This window comes from Anabrus simplex, chromosome 2 (genome assembly GCF_040414725.1).
Source record: "Anabrus simplex isolate iqAnaSimp1 chromosome 2, ASM4041472v1, whole genome shotgun sequence".
Lineage (NCBI taxonomy): Eukaryota > Metazoa > Arthropoda > Insecta > Orthoptera > Tettigoniidae > Anabrus > Anabrus simplex.
Window position 1 is genome coordinate 720,468,142 of NC_090266.1, and position 23,593 is coordinate 720,491,734.

General features: G+C 40.5%; 1 protein-coding gene across 3 annotated transcripts in view; it reads left to right on the forward strand.

Annotated features, from left to right (window-relative positions):
- Window positions 1-23,593, forward strand: part of LOC136863066 (uncharacterized) — a 2,241,269-nt gene that overhangs the window by 1,519,873 nt on the left and 697,803 nt on the right. For all 3 annotated transcript variants that reach the window (XM_067139397.2, XM_067139396.2, XM_068225847.1), the window contains one exon: window positions 2,865-2,998. In XM_067139397.2, the coding sequence (XP_066995498.2) occupies window positions 2,865-2,998 (134 nt within the window). The remainder of the gene's footprint in view (window positions 1-2,864; window positions 2,999-23,593) is intronic.

Sequence of the window (23,593 nt, forward strand, 5' to 3'; positions counted from 1 at the left end):
TTATCCTCGTTCTATATGAACAGGATGTGTTACGAATGCAGCTGCTTCAAGGAATGATACAATGTCATAAGTTCATAAAATGTTCGACAGAGTAAGTAATAATTTTAATTACTACTTCACGCAGCCAGCACTTAAGTTGATGAGATCGATCAATTCCTCTTAAACAGAGAGCAAATGTGACACTGGGAGAATGTGTGTGTGTGTGTGTGTGTGTGTGTGTGTGTGTGTGTGTGTGTGTGTGTGTGTGTGTGTGTGTGTGTGTGTGTGTGTGTGTGTGTGTGTGTGTGTGTGTGAACCCAGCTGAAGTAGTTTTGAAGTGTGTATGTTATCAATACTACATTTACGTACGACGAACCTCCCATGCCAGATAGGAAGAAAGAAGAATTTTGTAAAATTACAAAAAAAGTCATTCAGTACTCCATTCACTTGTAATAGGTCGTGCGGTAAATGATGATTTTAGAGCGGTGCATTTACAGTATTTTTGGAAATTATGTGGAAATCAATGCAATTTTGTTCATTATTCAAGGAATTTTATTGTATAATATTATCAGAAATGAGTGCAATTGTGTATGTTCGTCATGTACATCCAAGGAATTTTCCAGTCGCGATTAGAACAATACTGGAGACTGTACACATTTCTAATAAAAGAAACAATGTGAAAAATGTATGCAAATATAGAGCACTCTCACCCTTTAAGCAATAGGACGGTGCAGAGAGGTTGAATTACACTCTTTTGACCTTAAACATGTTTTCACACCAACAATGACATGGATGACGTTTCCATTGTAGAGGATAGGAATAGTGCACGCTACACAACAATTAAAGTACTGTATGAGCACATTGGAGCCCAAGAAAGCAGTAACTCAACAGGATGTATTCTAAGATGGATACTAAGATACTTAACAAGGTAATGAATATATGATGAGAAAGTATTGAACTTCAAATGGCGGATAAATATTTCCGTTCCAAATACAGATCATACGTATTATATTAATACTGGCAATTATGGTTTTTCATCTTCAGGGGAACATGCGTAGCCTTACAAGCATTGCTCTGTATGTATATTAATACATTCCGGCGGTTCTTACTACGAACAAAAGCAAGCAAATAAACAAAAATAAATAACAGAACAAAAGGATGCTGATTACCTTAATAGGTGTTCAAAATCCCTGTGCTCATGACTTAACATGCCCAACTCACCCATCTCAGCGTGATACAATTCTGCTGCACTAGAAATGTACCTCACAGACGGAATGAACAGCCCGAAATCCTAAAATCATGTCTTTCAAATTATTTAGCATCTCTCTGTTTTATATCTCATGAAAATTTTCCCTATTTTTTTAATTTCTGAGGAGGCGAGATCCTGCGATTTTGCTGGCGAGGAGATTGTCTCACAATCGAACCGACATCTGACTCCATGTCATAGTGCTTGACTGTAATGAGGCGGTACCCTATAATGCTGCAACCAAATCACCTGTTGTGTTGCAAGAGCATCCTTTCGAAGCAGAAGTAATACACCTCAGATGAATACAATACAATTCCACATTTCAGATGCTCTGGAAAGCGATACACTGGTACCGATAGCACTCGCCCAAACATTCGTCCGTCCCGTATATCTGCTAAGGGACAATTGCAGCATTTTTGTTTCCTAGGTCGTGGATTACCTACATGTAAGACATATTCAAATCCTCTCTAGTGGTACTTGTAATCACAGACTGCATGGAGAATCAAATCCATTTTTCGATGGTCGATACCAACTCTGTCCACGAAACCTCACGTGTACTGTATCACGACATCTAACAGACTGTCTTTCCCTCTTCTAAGGATAAAGTTTAACTTATTTGTTGTTATTAAACGGGAGCCATCACTCTCATACCTCGATAAAGTCGTAGAAGGACTCTGGCGCCTGAATTACAAATTCTAGAGTGAGCTGCTCTTATTTCCTGGCATAAGTACCCGCTTGATTACTATTTACTACTAGACTTAAGTGCGTATCCAAATATGCTTCTAAATTCAGTGTTATTATTGCCTGTTTGTGCCCAGCTGTGTACAATGTTTACTGTACTCCGACAATGAGCGTAACATATTCGACTTAAATGTGCTAGGTAGTCCGAGGATTTTTGTTAAGAGTATGAAGACACAGAAAATCATATAAAGAATTACTTGTAACATCACCCATAACACTCGTGCCTTGTTTCGTTTTCATGAAAGCTCCTAGATAGAGAGAATTCCATGTCTTCTTTTTAATTATTTATAAACACCTTCTTTAAAATGCCCCAATGTCTAAATACCCTAGTTCATTTACAACCGGCATAGTGTAGCTGAATAGATATTGGATAGTCGTGCTCAGTCAAAGCTACATCGGAAATTTTCATGACCCTCATGGACATCAATATAATTGGTTTCTCTCAGTTACTGAATAGAATACAGTTACTTTTACCACTATATAATTTTTTAGTACTAAGATCGGCTTCGGCAGCACTAGTTTAGCAGTACTTCACTTGTAATTTCTAGGCTTCCTACGTGTTGTTGGAACTCCACTTACTCCTCGGCTTGCTGTGATGAAAGTCGTGCTATTAGTAACTTGTCAAGTTGCATGCACTCGCCGATTTTCATCGGCTGTTTAAAATTCAAAATATTACAATAGAGTGAAAATAGTCATGTATTTATGACGTCTTTGTCCAGAGATATTACTAAGAGTTTATTTTTGAACTTGAAATGCTGTTTTATTTTTGGTCTGACAAATCGAAATTGCACCTTTCACTGTTTTAAATATCGTAAATAATCAAATTACAGACACAGTGTGATTTTATATTAATTTAGTTTTATAAAATATTGTACATTGAAATTACTCCTTGTTTCAGTTTCAAACTGTTGTAAAACTGGTGACACCAAAAATTACTGAGGGAGGAAGGACAGGCTGGTCAGTGACCGTCCAGAACCTGAACACACTGGAAGAAACAACATCAATCTTTGACTCCGTGATGGTGTGCAACGGGTGAGTTTTTTTTTAATACCCCTTATATTTAGTAGCAGATAACAGTCATATAATGCTGAAGTACCATGTACGGTAATGAACAATTAATTTTCAAAGTAATTTTGTGTGTGAAGGTTTCCTAAGAATGAATTGTTTATTGATTGTTTTTGGAGTTCTAAGGTCATCAGCACTTCTATCTCTTCCCACCCGCTTAAAATTGTAGCCAGTAGGAAATGTTGTACATTTATTTAAGTAACCAATCAGAGTTTTTGATATGTCCAATTGTCCAATGGCTCTTGTGGGATGAACATTATGCAGAATAAGGATCTGTTTTATACTATATACATTTGAAGCTTTATACATCTGATAATTGCCGCATAGATTTGAACATTCTGTACAGAATCCCATTTAAAGTGAATGAATCATGTTAAAAGATCCTGAAGGATTGAAAGGTTACTATGTTACTTCGTAAATATTTATAGCTTCTACTTTTATGGCTACAGAGGTATTGTCGCAGGTAAGTTTCTCACTGATTTTGAATTCGCTTCCTAGATTCTCTGAGGCAGAATCGTTATGCAATATAAAAATAACAAGATAGAAACGTCACGCAATTGATCAAAGATGTAAATTGGAATCAGACGGTTCAGTACTTCATTAAATAAATGACAGTGTGGACTAAGAGCATATATTATCAACTGTCGTGTTTCACGTACATAACATTCGTGAGCTTATACAATCGGAAATTGATTCCTTTCTGTAAAATAGACTTTGAGTAATAGAGTCAAAATTATATCATAATGACACTTATGGTTAATTATCTCACAGTAATTTCATTATCTGCAGTACAGTGCTTGTGTAAATAGTTTGAACATTCATCGACTATCAACTTATGTGCGCCCTCTGGGGAGAGAATGAACAATTAATTTTCAAAGTAATTTTTTGTGTCAAGGTTTCCTAAACAAATGTTTATTGATTGTTTTTGGAGTTCTAAGGTTATCAGCACTTCTATCTCTTCTCTCCCGCTTAAAATTGTAACCAGTAGGAAATTTTGGACATTTATTCAAGTAACCAATCAGAGTTTTTGATATGTATTTGATTGTCCAATGGATATTGTGGGTGTGTCAGGGCTTCGGCCAAGAAAAATCTGGAATCTTCCTCTCCGCTATGAAAACTAGGACATTTCGGGCCATGTGGTCTTCCAATCGCTCCCGTGAATAGGTTCAGAGTGCATTCGTAGCGGGGGCAGGGGAAGGGCTGCCTCATCCATCGCCGGGATGTCCACCAGCTCAAGGTAATGGCAGACGTCGTGTAATCATGTACTAGTCTCTGAAAGATAGTTCGAGGGGAAGATTTCAAATTTCCTTCGTAATGTAACTTCTATTTCTCAATGTAAATCCTGTAGCAAGTCTAAAGGACTTAACCGAACTTAGGGAAAAAGGAGTGAGAACTCTCTTGTATTCTCTTTCTACTTGATATTGAGGTGACTACGATGTTGTAATCTTTAAAATCTACCCCTTAAATTTTAAATTATTTTTTTTCCTTTCATCTAGTCGCCAGTGTAGTATAGCCTTACCCTCTGTAACTTCGCGCATAAGCCCGCATAGAGTTTTCATGATGTTTTGGTGAATTCCAAAGGAGTGTAAATGTTCGCCTCCTAACATTTTGATTTTCAGCCAGAAACTTTAACCTTTTCTTTTAACCAAGGCCCGGTAGAATGGGCATCCTACACCTGTTAAAATTTTCTACTTTCATTCCCTTTTCCTATGTAATTTCGACTGTTGAATAATTAAGACAGTGTCTACTGTTGGTTTTGTTAAATGTAGATTGTGCCTTAAAAGAAGACCTGGAACTTGTGAATGTTCGAGAATAGTCTCTTAAGTTAGTGACTAGTTGTGTGGAGCAAGTCGCTCCTTCCGCTGATGTAAAATTTGGAGCACTGTCTCCTTGAGTATGTGTTGAAGGGAGCAATGGTGCTCTTATTAAATTTGTAACGGGGGAGCTTTAAGCTCATGTTGCTAAATTGTTGTTATCTGATTATTGTAGATTTATCTTATACTGTTTTTCGAGTTCACGAATTAAACCTTATACCTGATTATTTGTTATTTGCTTAGCAAAGTGTAAAGTTTGAAAAGATAAAATGCAAATAAGGAAAGAAGTATAATCCAAATTTTAAAGTTTTAAATTATTTTTTTCTATCCACTCATTCATGGCCAACCTTCTTTCCACTCCGTCCACCACGATATCTGCATAACAATTATTATTATTATTATTATTATTATTATTATTATTATTATTATTATTATTATTAGTATTATTATTATTATTATCATCATCATCATCATCATCATCATCATCATCATCATCATCATCATCATCATCATCATCATCTGTTTACCCTCCAGGTTCGTCTTTTCCCTCGGACTCAGCGAGGGATCCCACCTCTACCGCCTCAAGGGTAGTGTCCTGGAGTGTCAGCCTCTTGGTCGCGGATACAACTGGGGAGAATGACCAGTACCTAGCCCAGGCGGCCTCACCTGCTATGCTGAACAGGGGCCTTGTGGAGGGATGGGAAGATTGGAGGGGATAGGCAAGGAAGAGGGAAGGAAGCGCTGTGGCGTTAAGTTAGGTACCATTCCGGCATTCGCCTGGAGGAGAAGTGGAAAACCACGGAAAACCACTTCCAGGATGGCTGAGGTGGGAATCGAACCCACCTCTACTCAGTTGACCTCCCGAGGCTGAGTGGACCCCGTTCCAGCCCTCGTACCACTTTTCAAATTTCGTGGCAGAGCCGGGAATCGAACCCGGACCTCCGAGGGTGGCAGCTAATCACACTAACCACTACACCACGGAGGCGGTCTATTATTATTATTATTATTATTATTATTATTATTATTATTATTATTATTATTATTATTCCTCTCCTTAGTCAAATTTCCATCAAAAAGTTTTTGAGTACCGCCTACTGTGGTCAAGGGCTGACTGGCCGAGGCGGTAAAGGCGTGCTCGGTTCGCCTGGAAGGTCGTGGGTTCGAATCCCCGTCAGAAAGCCGTAAAATTTAAGAAACGAGATTTCCAATTCCGGAGGTGCATATGGCCCTGAGGTTCACTCATCCTACACCAAAAGTGAGTACTAGGTTAATTCCTGGGGGCAAAGGCGGCCGGGCGTAGAGCTAACCACCCTACCCCATCACTTGCCGAGGTTAACAGTGGTGGAAGCCTTTACATTCCACTCCTCCAAGGGCCTCCATGGCCTGCACGGAGATGACTTTGCTTTGCTTTGCCTCCTGGGGACAATTTTGGATGATATAATTACACTTACAAACCCTGCTCAGTTACAATCAAGCTGCTAAGTAATAACGAACAGGATTTCTTGATTGGTTTTATCGAAATGTAACTTAAAAGCTTGTAGTCTGTCGAACACACAATTTAATCACGAATATTACACTGTAACGTACCTGTAAAAACACACTATTAAACAAGGAATAAAAAACGCACTATGCAAGGAATCTTATGGGAAATGCAAACTTTTCTACTTTCTTTTCCTTAAACAGTACTCTCATTTTGTAGTTCTTAGGATCTTGTGTTTTAATCAATTTTATAGGATCAATATGCAATAATATGTATGTGATTAAGTGTTAAGAGAGGTCCAGGAGTCCTAAATTCGCCACGGTCAGTAAAGAATCTATCCATCTATCTAGCTATCCATCTGTCTATCTATCTATTTATCTTCTTCCATACACTACGAACTGTGCTTGTACTTTTTCATGAATAGCATATAATCTAGTCGTTGTCCGCCTCTCCCCAAGATAGCGGACTGAGAATCAATCAATCAATCAATCAATCAATCAATCAATCAATCAATCAATCAATCAATCAATCAATCAATCAATCAATCAATCAATCAATCAATCAATCAATCAATCAATCAATCAATCAATCAATCAATCAATCAATCAATCAATCAATCAATCAATCAATCAATCAATCAACCACTTATCTGCATTGAGGACAGCCGCCCGGGTGGCACATTCCCTATCTGTCCTCAATTTGACCACTTGAATTCAAACTTTATCTTCACATTATGATCTCTCCTACTTTTAAAGACACCACTCAAACTTATTCGTCTACTAATGTAATTCCAAGCCATTCTGCACTGACAGCTCGGATCATTCCACTTACTCGAGCAGCCCGTCTTCTTTCTCCCAAGTCCTTCCAGCCCAAACATTCCATCATTTACGTAACGCTAATCTTTTGTCGGAAATCACCCAGAACAAACCGAGTTGCATTACTTTCGATTTTTCCAGTTCTCAAATCAAGTAATCCTGGTGGGTGTTCCATACTGTTACGATCTTTGTACTTGACAGTGTCTTTGCTTACTATCAACTTGCTAGAAATAGCGTTGTAATTGAGATTTGCTTTTAAGAAAGTGCCCTTGATCGGGACACTAGACAACAAGATATCAAAGTACCCAGAACTGACAGTACACAACCGCGCAGAGTGCCGAGAAGCGTGCAACATGAGAATATAACAGTTCAATACATCGTGTCAACATTACCGTAAACAGTGCAATTTAGAGCTCCATGCATGTGCATAAACAAGTTAAAGGGCCGCTACCCAAGAGAATTGCCGTAGTAGGTACCAGTGAAAACAGAAGTAACAGAAGATCCATACTCTAGCTGGGGTCTTACCAGAGACTTATATGCCTTCTCCTTTACATCCTTACTAAAACCCATGAATACCCGATTAACGATCTTTCAATATATTAACACCTTGGTACTTACAGTGATCCCCATAAGGAACGTTCACCCCATCAGAGCAGTAATTAAAACCGAGAGGACTTTTCCTATTAGTGACACTAAAAACCTTACTCTTAATCCCCGTTTATCATAGTGCCATTGCCTATTGTCCAACTCACAACAATGTCGAGGTCATTTTGCAGCTGCTGACAATCTATAACAAATTTATTGCAAAAATCCTTATTCCTTATTGCAGTTCTGTACGCATATCTATATATATAAATTAACTTGTCGTGACTGACTGACTGACTGACTGACTGACTGACTGACTGACTGACAGACTGACTGACTGACTGACTGACTGACTGACTGACTGACTGACTGACTGACTGACTGACTGACTGACTGACTGACTGACTGACTGACTGACTGACTGACTGACTGACTGACTGATTCATCATTGTCGAGCCAAAACTACTGGACGTAAAGAAATGAAATTTTGGGGATACATTCATATTAACATGTAGGTGCTTGCTAAGGGAGGATTTTTGGATATTCCGTCGCTGAGGGGGTAAAAAGGGGTGTGAGTTTTTAAAATGAGGATATCTATATAACAAAACTTAAACGTTTACAGATGTAAAAATTGGTATTTGGAATCTCCTTTAAATATAAAAAAACACGTATTTTCTTGTTTTCGGAAAATCTCATTAAGGGAGTGAAAAAAGGGAGAAAAGTGGTTCAACACCTTTTATGAGGAGACTTATATTTCAAAAACTGAAGATGTTACAGACATGAAAAATAATTGTACTTGGAATTTGCTTTCACAGTAAAGAAACACATAATCTTTCGTCTTTGGAAAATCCACTTAAAGGGGGGGGGGGGGTGAATTAACTGAAAAGATAGTTTAATTCTTTGTATAAGGATACATATATACATATATCTCAAGAAATAAAGATGTTACTGACATGAAAATTAGTATTTGGAATCTCTTTTAAAAGTAAAGGAACGTTTATTTCTTTGTTTTCCAAAAGTCCCATTAAGGGGAGTGAAAAAGGGAGAAAAATTGTTGAACACGTTTTATGAGGAGACTTATATCTGAAAAACTGAAAATATTACAGATGCAAACATTGGTATTTGTGATCTCCTTTAAAAGTATGGAAACACGTATTCTTTGGTTTTCGGGAAAAACCCTTAACGGGGGTGGGGTGGGGAATGAAAGATTTGAAAAATTTGTTGAATTATTTGTATGAGAATGTATATATACACCAAAGAACTAAAGATGCTACAAACGTGAAACTGGTATTTGGAATCTCTTTTAAAAATAAAGGAACACGCATTTGATGGGGGATTCAACTTGGTAGGGTGGGGATAAAAACGGAGATGAATTACTTTTACAAGGTTACATATATATCTCAAAATTTGAATATGATACAGTCGTAATAATTGGTATTTGGAAGCGCTTTTAAAGAAACGGGTACAGTTTGTTTTTAGAAAATTCACTTATGTGGGGAGTGTGAAATGAAGTAAAAAAATTGAATTGTTTTTCGGGAGAAACTTATGTCTTAAAACTGAAGGTTACAGACGTGGAAATTAGTATTTGGAATCTCCTTTAAAAGTAAAGAAGCACAAATTTTTGGGTGGGGAAACAACTTAACTAGCGGGGGTAGAGCGGAAAAGGAGTTGAATTATTTTCATGAGTATACTTATATCTCAAAAGTTAAGATGATTCAGACATGAAAATTATTATTTGGAATTTTCTTTCAAAGTAAAGAAACACGTAATCTTTTGTTTTTGGAAAATCCACTAAAGGGGGAGAATTAACCGGAAAATTATTTGAATTCTTTGTGTGAGTATTCTTATATCTAAAAAACTAAAGATGTTGCCACCATGCGACATAGAACTGTACATGAGAGAAACAGTCCTCTCTCAAGTCGAAAAAATAAATACATGTTTATTTATTTATTTTTAAAGAAGATTCCAAATACATATTCCCACACCTGTAACTTGCCAGGTTTGTACACTCCCAAAACATCAATTTACTTATTATGGTTAGAGATGAGCCTTACACATAGTGTTTTATATTTGTCATCTTTAACTCTTTCGTTACAAATACAAATACTTCTGTCGCCAGAATGAATAATCCCCTCCTACCATTTCTATCCATCTGTACGATAAACACTCCAGTTCATGAGAAAATGTCTGCATCCATCATATTATTTCTCAGCCATGATTCAACTCCAGTTTCAATATCTGCAATGTATACATCTATTTAATTTATTAATCATATTCCTTTCTTTACGATCCTTGTACATTTCAACACTAACATTTTTATGTCATCCCCCTTGACATCCAGATCCCTGTACCCTTATCACCGCTCCTTAGTCACCCCGTTTTCCTGAATGTGCCTCCCTATAACCCTTCTAATCAAACTTCCAAATTTATACGTACCACTGCGGTTCAAGTGAAGGCCATCTGAACGTAGATTCCTATCATCTACCCACTTATTAGGATGTAGAAATCTCACTCTCAGTTTCCCTGATACCCACTTAATAGTCTAATTTGAATATCCGAACACCTTCCGTTCAGTACCCCTCTTACACAGTGTTCCACTGAGAACAAGCTCCTCTTCCTTAAACTCCACCCGTGCTGCATTTACCAGATCCCACACATCCCCGACTACTTTGGTACTTATACATGCTTGCCTTACGTTGTTGGTACCAACGTGAAACACTACCACCTTCTTTTTTCCCTCCTCTTTCTCTTCTGCTTCCCTCAACATCTACCATAACCTAATTCGTGGATAAAACTCTACCATGGTTCCCCTTCCTCCACACACTTTCCCACACGTCAAATAATTGAATCCCCCATGACCAGAGTCTCAACCCTACCCACCTCATTTGTTCCCCTCTACTCCTGCTTTACCCTCTCTTTCCTGATGGCTGCAGAAGCTATTTCCTCCTTCCTTTTCTCCCTCCCATGACCCAGTTCCACATTTCCTATCCCCTACTCTACATTTGCCTTTCCACCTACGTCTGGACCCCTCAGAAGCAGTTCCCTATTACTCATCTTCGTCTGTTGTTTTAACTGTAGTGACTCCAGTATGAGTATTTCTCACAGACATCTATCCCCTTCCCCTTAAAACATTAGACCACCTGTCTTCTGTAATTTCCCCCTTTCCTTCCCAGCCCTCTTGTACACCTACAGTGTCCCATACATTGCTTGAGGGAGGCCTACCTCCTTTCCTGCCCTTCTAGATAATATTATTGTTACGAATATAAAACTCCATCTGTTTCATGACTCTAAATTATTTCTGGATGACCTAATAAATGCACACACACATACTTAAACACACACAATTCTAACCAGCAATAAATGACCATACTTACTAATTTCAGTTTATTTACGAATCTCTCTTCTTTACACACAATAGGAGGTCCAGCCCCCTCGTCTACCTGCGGACGCTTAAACCTAACTTTCAGTTCCCCAGTTCCAGTCAATCAACTCATACAGCTGCTGTGCGTAGGCAGGTGGATTTGAACACATTGCCACTGGCATACAAGACACAACGACTGTTCTTTGGTTAGGATTCACAGATGTATTTCACACAGTCCCATGAAGTGAACGATTAAACAGCTCAACAATATACAACAGCAGGACGATACTCACAACAACGAACATTAAACCTGGTCCATTTAAACTTGCACTCACGATAGCGAGTTTCCTCGCTGGCTCACGGCGATTCCCGGTCCACAGAATTACACACAGTGCAATCTTTTGCTCTGTCATCTTCACCTACACACTGGTCTCTCCAACACCACAACAACCGCTCCTCGTTCAGACCTCGGTGGGACACTGGCGACAGCAAACAACTCTGTCGCCCTCAGCACAGTGACTGAACCCCAACTCACTGAGTGTCACACTGGCTCCACCTCGTAGCCCACACTGTCGCTCACTCTAACACTGACTCCCACACGGAGTCCAACTCCGATTGACTGTCCGCGGCTTGCCTCCCTTTTTATAGCTGGCGTGATTTTAACCAGAAATTTCACGATGTCACTACGGGAGAATATTCCCGCTGAATCTCAAAGAAACTCACAGGTAAGCCGGCCACTGAAAACAATACACGGAAAGACCGGCCCCACCCCACAGGCCGGTTGGGAGATTCCAGGTGGTCTGAGTGATTAGCTGCCACCCCCAGAGCTCCGGGTTCGATTCCCGGCTCTGCCACGAAATTTGAAAAGTGGTACGAGGGCTGGAACGGGGTCCACTCAGCCTCGGGAGGTCAACTGAGTAGAGGTGGGTTCGATTCCCACCTCAGCCATCCTGGAAGTGATTTTCCATTCACGAGCGAGACATCGGGAAGTGTGGACGTGTGAGTGAGCTGAGGAGTGCAAGACCGGAGTAACGCTACAGCAATTGAGCAAGATCGGAGTAACGCAACTGCAATACAGGCTAAGAATTGGAAGATGGCGTGGTACAAGGTGGTGTTGGAAGAAAGGTGGACCAGGGAGAGGGAGAATAATTAGTGATAATAAAGGACTGTTGGAGATTATGTTGTGTGCGGCGGTTATTGCGACGTTGCTGGTGGTATGAGGTACAGAAAAGAACCCGGGTCCAAATCAGGGGCCGTTCGATTGGGAGGAACTAGAAGAGATCAGGAGAGTGGTGAAGGAAGGGAGCAAAGGAGAAGAAATAAAGGAAATGATACAGGAACACCGGGCAACCCAAATGAAGCAGATGAAGGACATATAATGTTTATTAAAGGAGAAATTGGAGGGGTAAATGACAAGTTAGCGGAAATAGTAGATGAGGCAGGGAGCTTGATAAAGAAGGTGTTGGTACTTGGAGAGGAGTTGACACCAATGAAGGGAGAAGTGAGGCTAGCGAGGAACGAATCAGCAAGAAAAATATGTTTGTGTATGGCGTACCAGACAAAGGAAAAGACTCAAAAGTGGAGTTAGTATTGAAAGTGTTGGACATATTTTCGAATAAAATGAAGATAAATTTCTCTGAAGTGGATATAGATGATATATATATATAGTAGGAAGGATCAAGGCACATAGGCCGGTGAAGTTAAGAGTAATTTCAACCGTGATGCCCGATATAATTCTGAGGAATGCTGGAAATTCGAAAGAATCGAACATTTATTTGAAGGCTGAGACAGAGGAAGAAGACAGGATGCGGATGGATATCTTTAAGTGGCATATGTGGCGGTGTAGAGCGCAAGGATTGCGAGCGAAAATAGTGGGGAGGTGTCTAGTGACTTCAGGCAGAAATTGGTCCCGAACGTGGGCACAGGAGGACCTTCTGAGGATGGAAAAATGTGAGGAGGAAATGAGTTGCAGAAATCGAGAGCAGAACAATATCAGTGGGGAGAAGGAAGAGAGAAGACGGGACTGCGGTGTCAGCGGTCAGATAGTAGAGACCATGGTGAGTCAGAACAACCCAGGAATGAGTGAATCAACGAATAGGACACTAGACCGAAGTGAAGTGAGTATAGGTAGTGAAGAGGCGATGGGAGGGAAAAGGAGTTCGGGTAGTGATTCAACCTCCCCGAATAACTCAGAAAGAAACTAGGAATGAAATCAGGCGTTGAATAATGGGAGAGCGTTAAGTTTAAAAGTTCTATGGGGAGGGAAAAAGGCTTTGGCAGGGAAAAGGGGAAGGATGGGGGGAGAAGAAACGGAGGGAAAGGGAGAGGGATGGGGAGGAACCACAAGGAAGAATTACGAGAAGTAAGGGGGGAAGTGGTGAAACGCAGAAGTATAGAGAGGGAGGGGGAGGAAATAAATAACTAGAGATGGTGATAGGGATGCTGAATATTGAGGGGTTGATTGGGAAGTTAGGGAATAGGGAAATTGTGGATTTAGTGAAAGATTTTGAGGAAATTGCTCTAGTGGAGACGTGGTTAGGGAAAGGGGTTGAAATTACATGGGACGGTTGTAGAGTAGTTAACGTGTTAAGGAAGAAAGGGAAGAGGGGCCCAAAACCATGGGGCATAGTAGTTCTAATAAGAAATGAGGTAGCTGAATGGGCGGAGATGTTACAGAGTAAGGTAGAGGGGGTAGTGTGGTTGGGAGTAAAAATGGGGAAGGGCGCAGCGGAAGCAATTTGTCTGGCCCTGCTTTATAACCATCCGAGCGATTCAGTTTATGCAAATAAACATTTTTTGACGAACTGATTGAAGAAATAAACATAATTAAAGGGTTGTATATAGAAGATAGGATGATTTTATTGGGGGATTGGAATGCGAGAGTGAGCAATAGGTTACCGGTGTACGGAAAAAGAGTAAAAGTAGGCGGTGGGCTGCGAAGGAAGAGTAAGGATAATGGTGTAAATATTTATGGAGAAAGATTATTGGAGCTATGTGCTATAGAACATTTATTTATTTTAAATGGGTGGATGAAGGGGGATGGTCTGGGAGATTTGACGTATATTACAACAAATGGAGGGAGTGTAGTGGATATAAGAATAAGCTCAGAGATAGCGTTAAGGAGAGTAATAAGTTTTGAGGTGTTAGAATGTGGGTTAACGGATCATATGCCTATCAAAATAAAATTGAGGACTTTGGTTTTTGATGAAGAGGGGTAGATGGAGGAATGTAGGGTGAGATATAGGAATGGAGGATGGAAGTATGTATGGGATTATAATGCGAAAGAGAAATTTAGATGGGATTTGAAAGAGGAGGGAGATATATTAAGGGTAGGAATTGAAAGGGTGGCAGAAGGGAATGATGTGGAGAGGGTGCGAGAATTAATAGGACTCCCTGTATGGAGGGTGGGGAAGAAAGTGAGGAGAAGTGTAGAGGGGAAAAAAAGAACAAAATGTATGTATGGTTTAATGAAGACTGCAGGAGAAAACGTGAGGTTGTAATGAGAGCCCTAGCGGAGTTTAGGAAGGAGGGGGAGCAAGAAAAAGTGAAAGAATATTGTAAATTTAGAAGGGAATATAAGGAGGTATTGAATGAGAAGAAAAGAGGATGGAAGCGGGCGGAAGCTGAAAAAAATAGATATTGTAGAGAGAAGAAATTTGAGATGATATGGGAGTCAATAAACACGATTAGAGGAACGAAATCGGTAGACAAGTGTTATAAAATAGGAGAAAACGAGTAGGTTAGGCATTTTAAAATGCTTTTAGAAGAGGAGGGGAAATAGGGTAGAGAAATAGACAAGTCAATATGTAGGAAGGGAATTGGAAGTAGAAATTCCAATATTGGACGAGGAGATAACAAGGCAGGAGGTAATGAGAGTATTAGAAATTGCTAGACCCAAGGCTGCAGGAGGGTGAAATGCATTTCCAATAGTGTGTGGAAGGAAGTTGGGGCAAATAAACCGATGTTTTGGGATTGTGAAATTCTTTAATATGTTCCTAGAAACGGGAAAATTTCCGATGGAATGGAGAAAGGTTTTTTTTGCTATTTGATTTACGTCGCACTGACACAGATAGGTCTTATGGCGACGATGGGATAGGAGAGGCCTAGGAAGTGGAAGGAAGCGGCCGTGGCCTTAATTCAGGTACAGCCCCAGCATTTGCCTGGTGTGAAAATGGGAAACCACGGAAAACCATCTTCAGGGCTGCCGACATTGGGGCTCGAACCCACAATCTCCCGATTACTGGATACTGGCCGCACTTAAGCGACTGCAGCTATCGAGCTCGGTGAAAGGGGGTATTATGCCCTATTTATAAAAGTAAGAGTCTAGTAGTGATCCTAACAACTATAGAGGAATCACACTCCTAGACGCGTTGTCGAAGGTGTACACAGGGATTTTGGCGAATAGGATAACAAATTGGGCGGAACAGTTTAGTAGGATATCTGAGTTTCAAAACGGATTTATCAAAGGAAGGAACACAGTCGATCATGTTTGGACTCTGGACACCTTGATTTCTAAGTATGTGAGGATAGCAGGGCGTAAATTATACGTAGCAGCGATCGACTTAGAAAAAGCCTTCGATACGGTTAGTAGGGAGGCGCTATTTTTGAGATTAAAGGAGGTTGGATTGTCGAAGAAAATGAGGAAGGCAATAGAAATAACTTATAAGGAAGTGTTTGTGATGATTAACTTGCAGAATGGAAGGATGAGTAATTGTTTTGAATCGAAGAGCGGGGTGAGACAGGGGTGTAAGCTATACCCCGGTATTATTTATATAATTTGTAAATGGTATTTTAGAGAGCCATGGAGGAGAGGCATGGCAATGTCCTTGGATAGGGAAAATGGACGTTTCCGGGTTGCTATTCGCGGATGACCTATTGACGGCAAGTGGATTGCAAAAGGGGTTGTACAAGGTAGTTGAGTATACTAGAAAACGGTCTCTCAGGGTAAATGTAAGAAAGACTCAGGAAAAGGGGCGGGAGAAATAATATAGAAGTCTGGAGGCTAGATCAGGAAGAAATTACACCAGAGGGAAAAACTGAGTACCTAGGTGTAATAATTAATAAGAATGGTGCTTGGAAAGAACAGTGTAGGAGGGCTACATTTAAAGGAAAAGGAGCGCTTGCGGCAGTGGGGTATTAGAAAAGAAATTTCCAGATGTTAAATATAAAATATAGAAAACGGTGTTTAAATCACTGGTAATGGGAAAAGTGCTATTTGGGGTGGAAGTATGGGGAATGGAGGAGGGCAGGGGTGAACTAAACCAGGTGGTGGCGTAATTTAGTAACATCATGATGGACCTCCCGAACTGTAATGCCAATGCCGGTGCCAGTTTAGTCTGTAAAGAATCGATGGAGGTTGAAATAGCTAAGAGGTTGTTCAAGTATTGGATTAGATTGGAGGAAGGGTGGGGTATTAGTACAAGAAACGCTTAGTTTTCAGAAAGGTATGACGAATGAAGGTTACTGGGTGAATAAGTGCAAGAAATGGTTACAACAGATTGGATTTGGGGTATATGGAGATGTTTGGGGGGAGGTAGGAATAAATGGGTATGGGAAAGGTTAAAGGGAAGACTACTAGGTGCTGAAAGACAGAGTTTAATAAGGGAAATGTAGAGAGAGAGTCTCTTTATCAGTATTAAATAAATTGGTGGAAGTAATAAACCCGAAAACTGAGTTTGGGGGTAGAAGGGATAAGAGAGGTTTGTACTGGTGGGTATTGGGATTTCCGAAGAACAGGGGAGGGGTAGGTAGTGAGAATAATGATAGATGTGTGTTATGTGGAGAGAGGTGGGAGGACCTGCATATTTTCAATCAATGCCGAGCTTTGGAGGAGATAAAGATTAAACCACTAAGAAAGAAGGAGCCGGATAAGATAGGGGAAAGCTATAAGATGGCATCTTGGTTGTGTAGAGAGGGGGAGAAATTAACGAATATAGCGAGTAATGTGGTTTATGCCGAAAGAGGAAGGGGCAAGGCATTCTGCTCAGAGGAATGGATATCCTCCCTGAGCAGATGCTGGAAGGGTATCATGGTGATCATGATATCAGAAGAGGGGGCTGTAGTTTTAGGGGATGGGGGAGAACACTTTGCCCTGTGGAAAGGTGATCCGCCCTGGGCAAAATGCTGGGAAGTAGTTCGAGGAGTAGTAGGGTGGGAGGGTGTAGTAGATTTAGGGATTGAGGAATAAGAGAGTAGATGTGTTTATGAGAAGAGTTGGTAACAAGGGAAAGCCTGAGAAAATTACGTAGGAGTTGAGAAAAGGGGAGGTTGAGTAGGCTCTGTGGGTATTGTAAATTTAAGAAGTTGGCATGTAGTTTAAGTTTATCGTTGATGGTTGAAATGACGCTTAGTTGGTGGCTAGTAAAAAAAGTAGTCAGAAGACCGAGTGAATTAATTGACTTGCAATGGGAACTGTTTGTCTGTAAGTGAGGTGTGGAAAAAATTGTTAAATTGTTTTAGGTGCGTTGATGAGGGGTGTAAAATGGTTGTTAGTTGATGTTTAAATCTTAAGTTTTAATAAGGTGAGATGTAGTGAGTGGGAGTTGTGCGAGAGAGGAGAGGATGACGTATCAAGGGAGGAGGGAGGGGGTGGGGACTTCATCCACCCCAAGGAAGTTAGGTTTGAGCATGTCTGCACGGGAAGAAAAAGGAGAAGGTAGGTAGTGTGCTGACAATGGACCACAGTGGGTGTGACGTACATAGCGGAAGTGTGTAGCAGGCCACGTGTTGGGTCTGGTTTCCACCAAGGTGGCTTGTCACACATAGTAGGGAAGGAACGCAGTGTCAGCAAGTGTCGGTGAGATATGATATAAGTTCTCACGTGGCGAGGCTGATGGCTGCTGTCAACGGATTGGTGTACTTGTGTTCCATACCAGGGCTGACAGAGCGACCAGTTTAGAGTAGTTAGCAGTGCGGTCGCGTCCTGCATGTGTGTTGGCTATTCACGTACGTGTGGGATGATACTGAGTAGATGTAGAGGTAGTTTTAAGAACGGTGTAGTAGCTATTGTTTGTTTGTTTCTTTTGTTTCGCTGTGTCTTTTTTACCTTTAATCCGATGGTGTGTACTAGGGTGGGCAGTAATGATATGTATGTATGTATAAAAAAAAGTGGTTTTCCGTGGTCTCCCACTTTTCCTCCAGGCAAATGCCGGAATGGTACCTAACTTAAGGCTACGACCGCTTCCTTCCCTCTTCCTTGTCTAACCCTTCTAATCTTCCCATCCCCCACCAAGGCCCCTGTTCAGCATAGCAGGTGAGGCCGCCTGGGCGAGGTACTGGTCATTCTCCCCAGTTTCATCCCCTGACCCAAAGTCTGAAGCTCCAGGACACTGCCCATGAGGTGGTAGAGGTGGGAACTCTCACTGAGTCCGAGGGAAAAACCGACACTGAATGGTAAACTGATTACGAAGAAGAAGAAGAAGAAGAAGAAGATTATGAAGGAGGTCGAGGGGTCAATCCTGGTTTGAGGCGTATGTTTTTTATTTTATAAATGTAGTCCAGGTAGTATGGTATATTGCATCTTAATCGTCAACAGCATCCGGGAGATAGTAGGTTCGAATCCCACTATCGGCAGCCCTGAAAATTGTTTTCCATGGTTTCCCATTTTCACACCAGGCAAATGCCGGGGCTGTACCTTAATTAAGGCCACGGCCGCTTCCTTCCAACTCCTAGGCCTTTCCTATCCCATCGTCGCCATAAGACCTATCTGTGTCGGTGCGACGTAAAGCCCCTAGCAATAAATAAAAATCGTCAACAGCGACAGCAGCGGGTCCTCGCGAAACCATTTGCACTTACATACTACGATCCTAGAAATGGACGAAAAATCGTTTTCATTGGTCAGCTTTGGAAGACGCACTTCCCACGTCGTGGGCGTGAATTATTCGCACAACTTCATCTACTAGATGCGGCACTAGACGCAATAAAATACATACGCCTCAACCCTCCTGCATGCTAAGCCAAAACTCAATCCACTGCATCAACTTTGATGTGCTGACAGAGGTAGTTACCGTACATGTGGTTACAGTGTTGCCAGATTGCCACTCTTCAGCGTCCCTTTTTCACCGAGCTCGATAGCTGCAGTCGCTTAAGTGCGGCCAGTATCCAGTAATCGGGAGATAGTGGGTTCGAGCCCCACTGTCGGCAGCCCTGAGGATGGTTTTCCGTGGTTTCCCATTTTCACACCAGGCAAATGCCGGGACTGTACCTTAATTAAGGCCACGGCCGCTTCCTTCCGCTTCCTAGACCTTTCCTATCCCATCGTGGCCATAAGACATATCTGTGTCGGTGCGACGTAAAGCAAATAGCAAAAAAAATACCGTCCTTTTTCTGCGGGATATGCTCGCAGGACGAACTTTGTGAGAGGCATTTTTTTATTACTGGCATGTGAGGAGTCGCGCTGCGACGCCCGAGTGCGCGAATTTCAGTTCTACCTGTATATTCGCTTTATTAACTTACTCCTTAAATATATTGATCGCGAGCCACTACTCCACTACGATCAGTGACTAAGTGTTTCAGCATGACTCTTATTACTACGCACAATGTGTACGGTGATAAGCTCACACACTTCGTAACATAGGCCCACTTGATTATAGATCAGGAAAATGATATCGTTGTCACATTTCCACAATTGAGGATTATGATTGGCAATTGTTTTAACTACCTTTATTTGAAAAAATGATCTCGTTTATCTATTTTAAACCAAGATTGACCGAACTCGATAGCTGCAATCGCTTAAGTACGGCCAGTATCCAGTATTCGGCAGATAGTAGGTTCGAACCCCACTATCGGCAGCCCTGAAGATGGTTTTCCGTGGTTTCCCAATTTCACACCAGGTAAATGCTGGGGCTGTACCTTAATTAAGGTCACGGCCGCTTCCTTCCCACTCCTAGGCCTTTCCTATCCCGTCTTCGCCATAAGACCAATCTGTGTCGGTGCGACGTAAAGCAACTGGCAAAAAGAAAAGAAAAGAAAACAAGATTGACCTGCATTACGTTATTTAAAATAAAATTATATCCTATGAAAATTTGTATTATGCATATCAAGAAGCTGTTGTCCGCCTCTGCGATGTAGTGGTTAGTGTGATTAGTTGCCACCCCGGAGGCCCGAGTTAGATTCCCGGCTCTGCCACGAAATTTGAAAAGTGATACGAGGGCTTGAACGGGGTCCACTCAGCCTCTGGAGGTCAACTGAGTTGAGGTGGGTTCGATTCCCACCTCAGCCATCCTGGAAGTGGTTTTCCGTGGTTTCCCACTTCTCGTCCAGGCAAATGCCGGGATGGTACCTAACTTAAGGCCACGGCCACTTCCTTCCCTCTTCCTTGTCTATCCCTTCGAATCTTCCCATCCCCCCGCAAGACCCCTGTTCAGCATAGCAGGTGAGACCGCCTGGGCGAGGTACTGGTCATTCTCCCCAGTTGTATACTCCGGCCCAAAGTCTGAAGCTCCAGGATACTGCCCTTGACGCGGTAGAGGTGGGATCCCTCGCTGAGTCCGAGGGAAAACCAACCCTGGACGATAAACAGATTAAGAAAGAAAGAAAGAAAGAAAGAAAGAAAGAAAGAAGCTGTTGGCATTGTCGGGAATAGTAGTTTATCGCAGTGTAATATTCTCTCCCTCATGTTATATATGGACAATACGTTTGGTGCTGGAATTACCTTATCTCTGCTACTGACATGGTCCTGGATTCATTCTTCTGTAGAAAACCCGGCCCAGGTTCGTGGCTGCGGCTCTCGTTTGTCATCTTCTGTAACTTGTCTTAACCTACTTCCCCAGACCCAAATATGGTCACGTTCATCCGTAGTAATTTCTCAGAAAAGAAGACATTTTCGAAGAGCCTGTGATAATCAGGAATTTAGTTAAGCTGGTTTCACACATTCTGGCGACTTAGAGACTGTTGATATACACATAACACGCCTACAAAGTTGCCTGTGTTTCGGATCAGCGGATTTTTACTTTCAGTAAGTGCGTCGCAAAACTTCACAGCTAAGCTAAGCATCGTGCTATAAACGGTGGAGAGCTGATATCGTTAATGCAGGTAACATGGGCTTAAGAAAACTGGGTCCTACCGCGTGTTTCCCCTCTTCATTTCTATCCCTTCCACACAGATTGCAGGCTGCTAGCTAATCGCTGATACGGAACCTCAACCACTTGGCCACGCGCCTTCCAAATTTTGCAGCCACGAGACTGTTGGCTTGACCACGCTGACGGACGGTTAAGCGTTCCTTATGGACGGGAACTTTCTCTTGCCTGTCGCATTATCTTCTAAATGTAGACATGTTTCCCAGTACCGTGCCAGCTTCTACATGTCTTCAATTACAAGCTGAAATATTAATGTGTTTTAAATTCAACAAATCCAATTATTTACGTATATATAATGATTGCAAAAATATAATACAATAAAATGATAAAAATCATATTATCGTATATCATGAATATAATTAATAATTATTATTATCATAGTGAATGCCAAGGAAAGTCTGTAACCAGCTTGTGCAGTTACAACACAGATCTCACACGACAATGAGGTAATTAATATACCAAGTACAATACTACTTAGTCGTATTATATTTTTATCCTAACCGCCGTAAGTGAATGAAAACTGCCATTAATTACCGAATATCGAAAGGAATACACGAGAAAGACACAATTCGAAACTGCAGTCAAACCTAGTAAGAGCTAAGTTTCTAGAAAGATATTTCTCCTACTATAAAAATATTTCGGAATATTAAAATAAGCAAGCTAAATTATGAAAATATAACTTACACTACAATAATTTTAGAATGTTTTCAGACGTATCGTGATCGCAACAGGTTATTACTACGCGCAAACTGAAATAAAAATTGCAATTTCGGTTTGAAGTTCACATGAACTACTCAAGAATTACGCACAAAGCTAAATGCGTAGACAGATTATTATTATTATTATTATTATTATTATTATTATTATTATTATTATTATTATTATTATTATTATTATTATTATTATTTACGCTACTATGCACCAGTAGAAATTAAAAAACTGCCGTTTAGTTAAGTGCTGAAATAACGCAAGGGTTACCGTACACAAGGATAATGCACGAATATAGAGCAGGTAATATACTATACAATATAACACCTACACTACCATTTCTCAACTTCACTTAGTCCTACCCTAATTAAAACTGATTTACTGAAACAATAGAACTAGAGTTAAAATTAAAATACTTGGTACACAGTCGGGTTGTTATGTTATTCTACCTACACGCAAACACAGGAAAGATTGCTATCCCTACTAGACAAATATTACGCAAATGAATATCCACAGCCCTTTTTCCAGTCATTCGACCGTGTCAGGAATGGAATGAATGAAGCCTCCATATAGCGGCGAGGTTAGGAATTGTGACGGCTGCCGAAGCCTGTCCCACTCCTCTGGGGCAATGATTAAGCACAATCATTTCTAATAATATAACGATATTACAATGATTCTAAAACTTCCTTTAGTCGTATCCTAATTACAATTTGTTAATTGAAATAACAGAAATGTAGTTATCCTTATGAGTATATATTTTCGTTTTATTTCTACAAGCCAACAGGCATTGAAGCTGCTCTTACATGCTGAAATGTAGGGGATGCGTGTACACATTACGCCGGAGACTTTATCTACTTACTCAGAACTACAATTAAGATATCGGAATACATGAATCAGCTGATTATCATTTTTGTTATCTTGGCTACACTATACTCTTTGTCCCTGACCGAAGATAGCAAACAATACAATATTTGAATATGAAGAGCTGCAATAATCGATCACAATATAACGACTTTTAACAGTGAAATATTGTATATTGAGTTAAATTTCTTTATTTAAACGAAATTTATAAAGGTATTGTATTATTTAAATGTATTATTACCTTCGTGATAGATAGAACCTGCAAATATCTCTTGGAGATACTGTGTCTATTCCCTGTACGAATGTAAACGCTGCAGAAGTTGCATATACTTGTAATATCCTGTCTTTGTAAGTATACTATCAACAAACCTACCGATATTTACATTTTAAAAATACAACATTGATGTTAAAATTAATATCATTTCCTCTTTCTCCAACCCAAAATCAAAACAGTAAAGTCTAACATACAACGCGTAATCTATTGGACGCCTACCGACTACTTAATGTAAAATTTAAATAGTCTATATATCACTAATCTCAGTTACTACAAATAAATACCAATATTAATATAACTAAATGTATCACAAACACACACACATAATTAAATAACTTTAACTAATTAACTTTAATGAACTTTATCAGTATGATACTACAGAGTTCATGTACCAGCCGACCACTCGCAAGCTCGTCCAGCAGTCAACCAGGTCAGTGGCATCCGGCACGTTAAATAACTGTTGCAGGACCGATTTTATTTTGAATAGGCACACGATGTCAGAAACAGGCGTTAGTGAATATCGAGGGCTTATACATACATACATACATACATACATACATACATACATACATACATACATACATACAT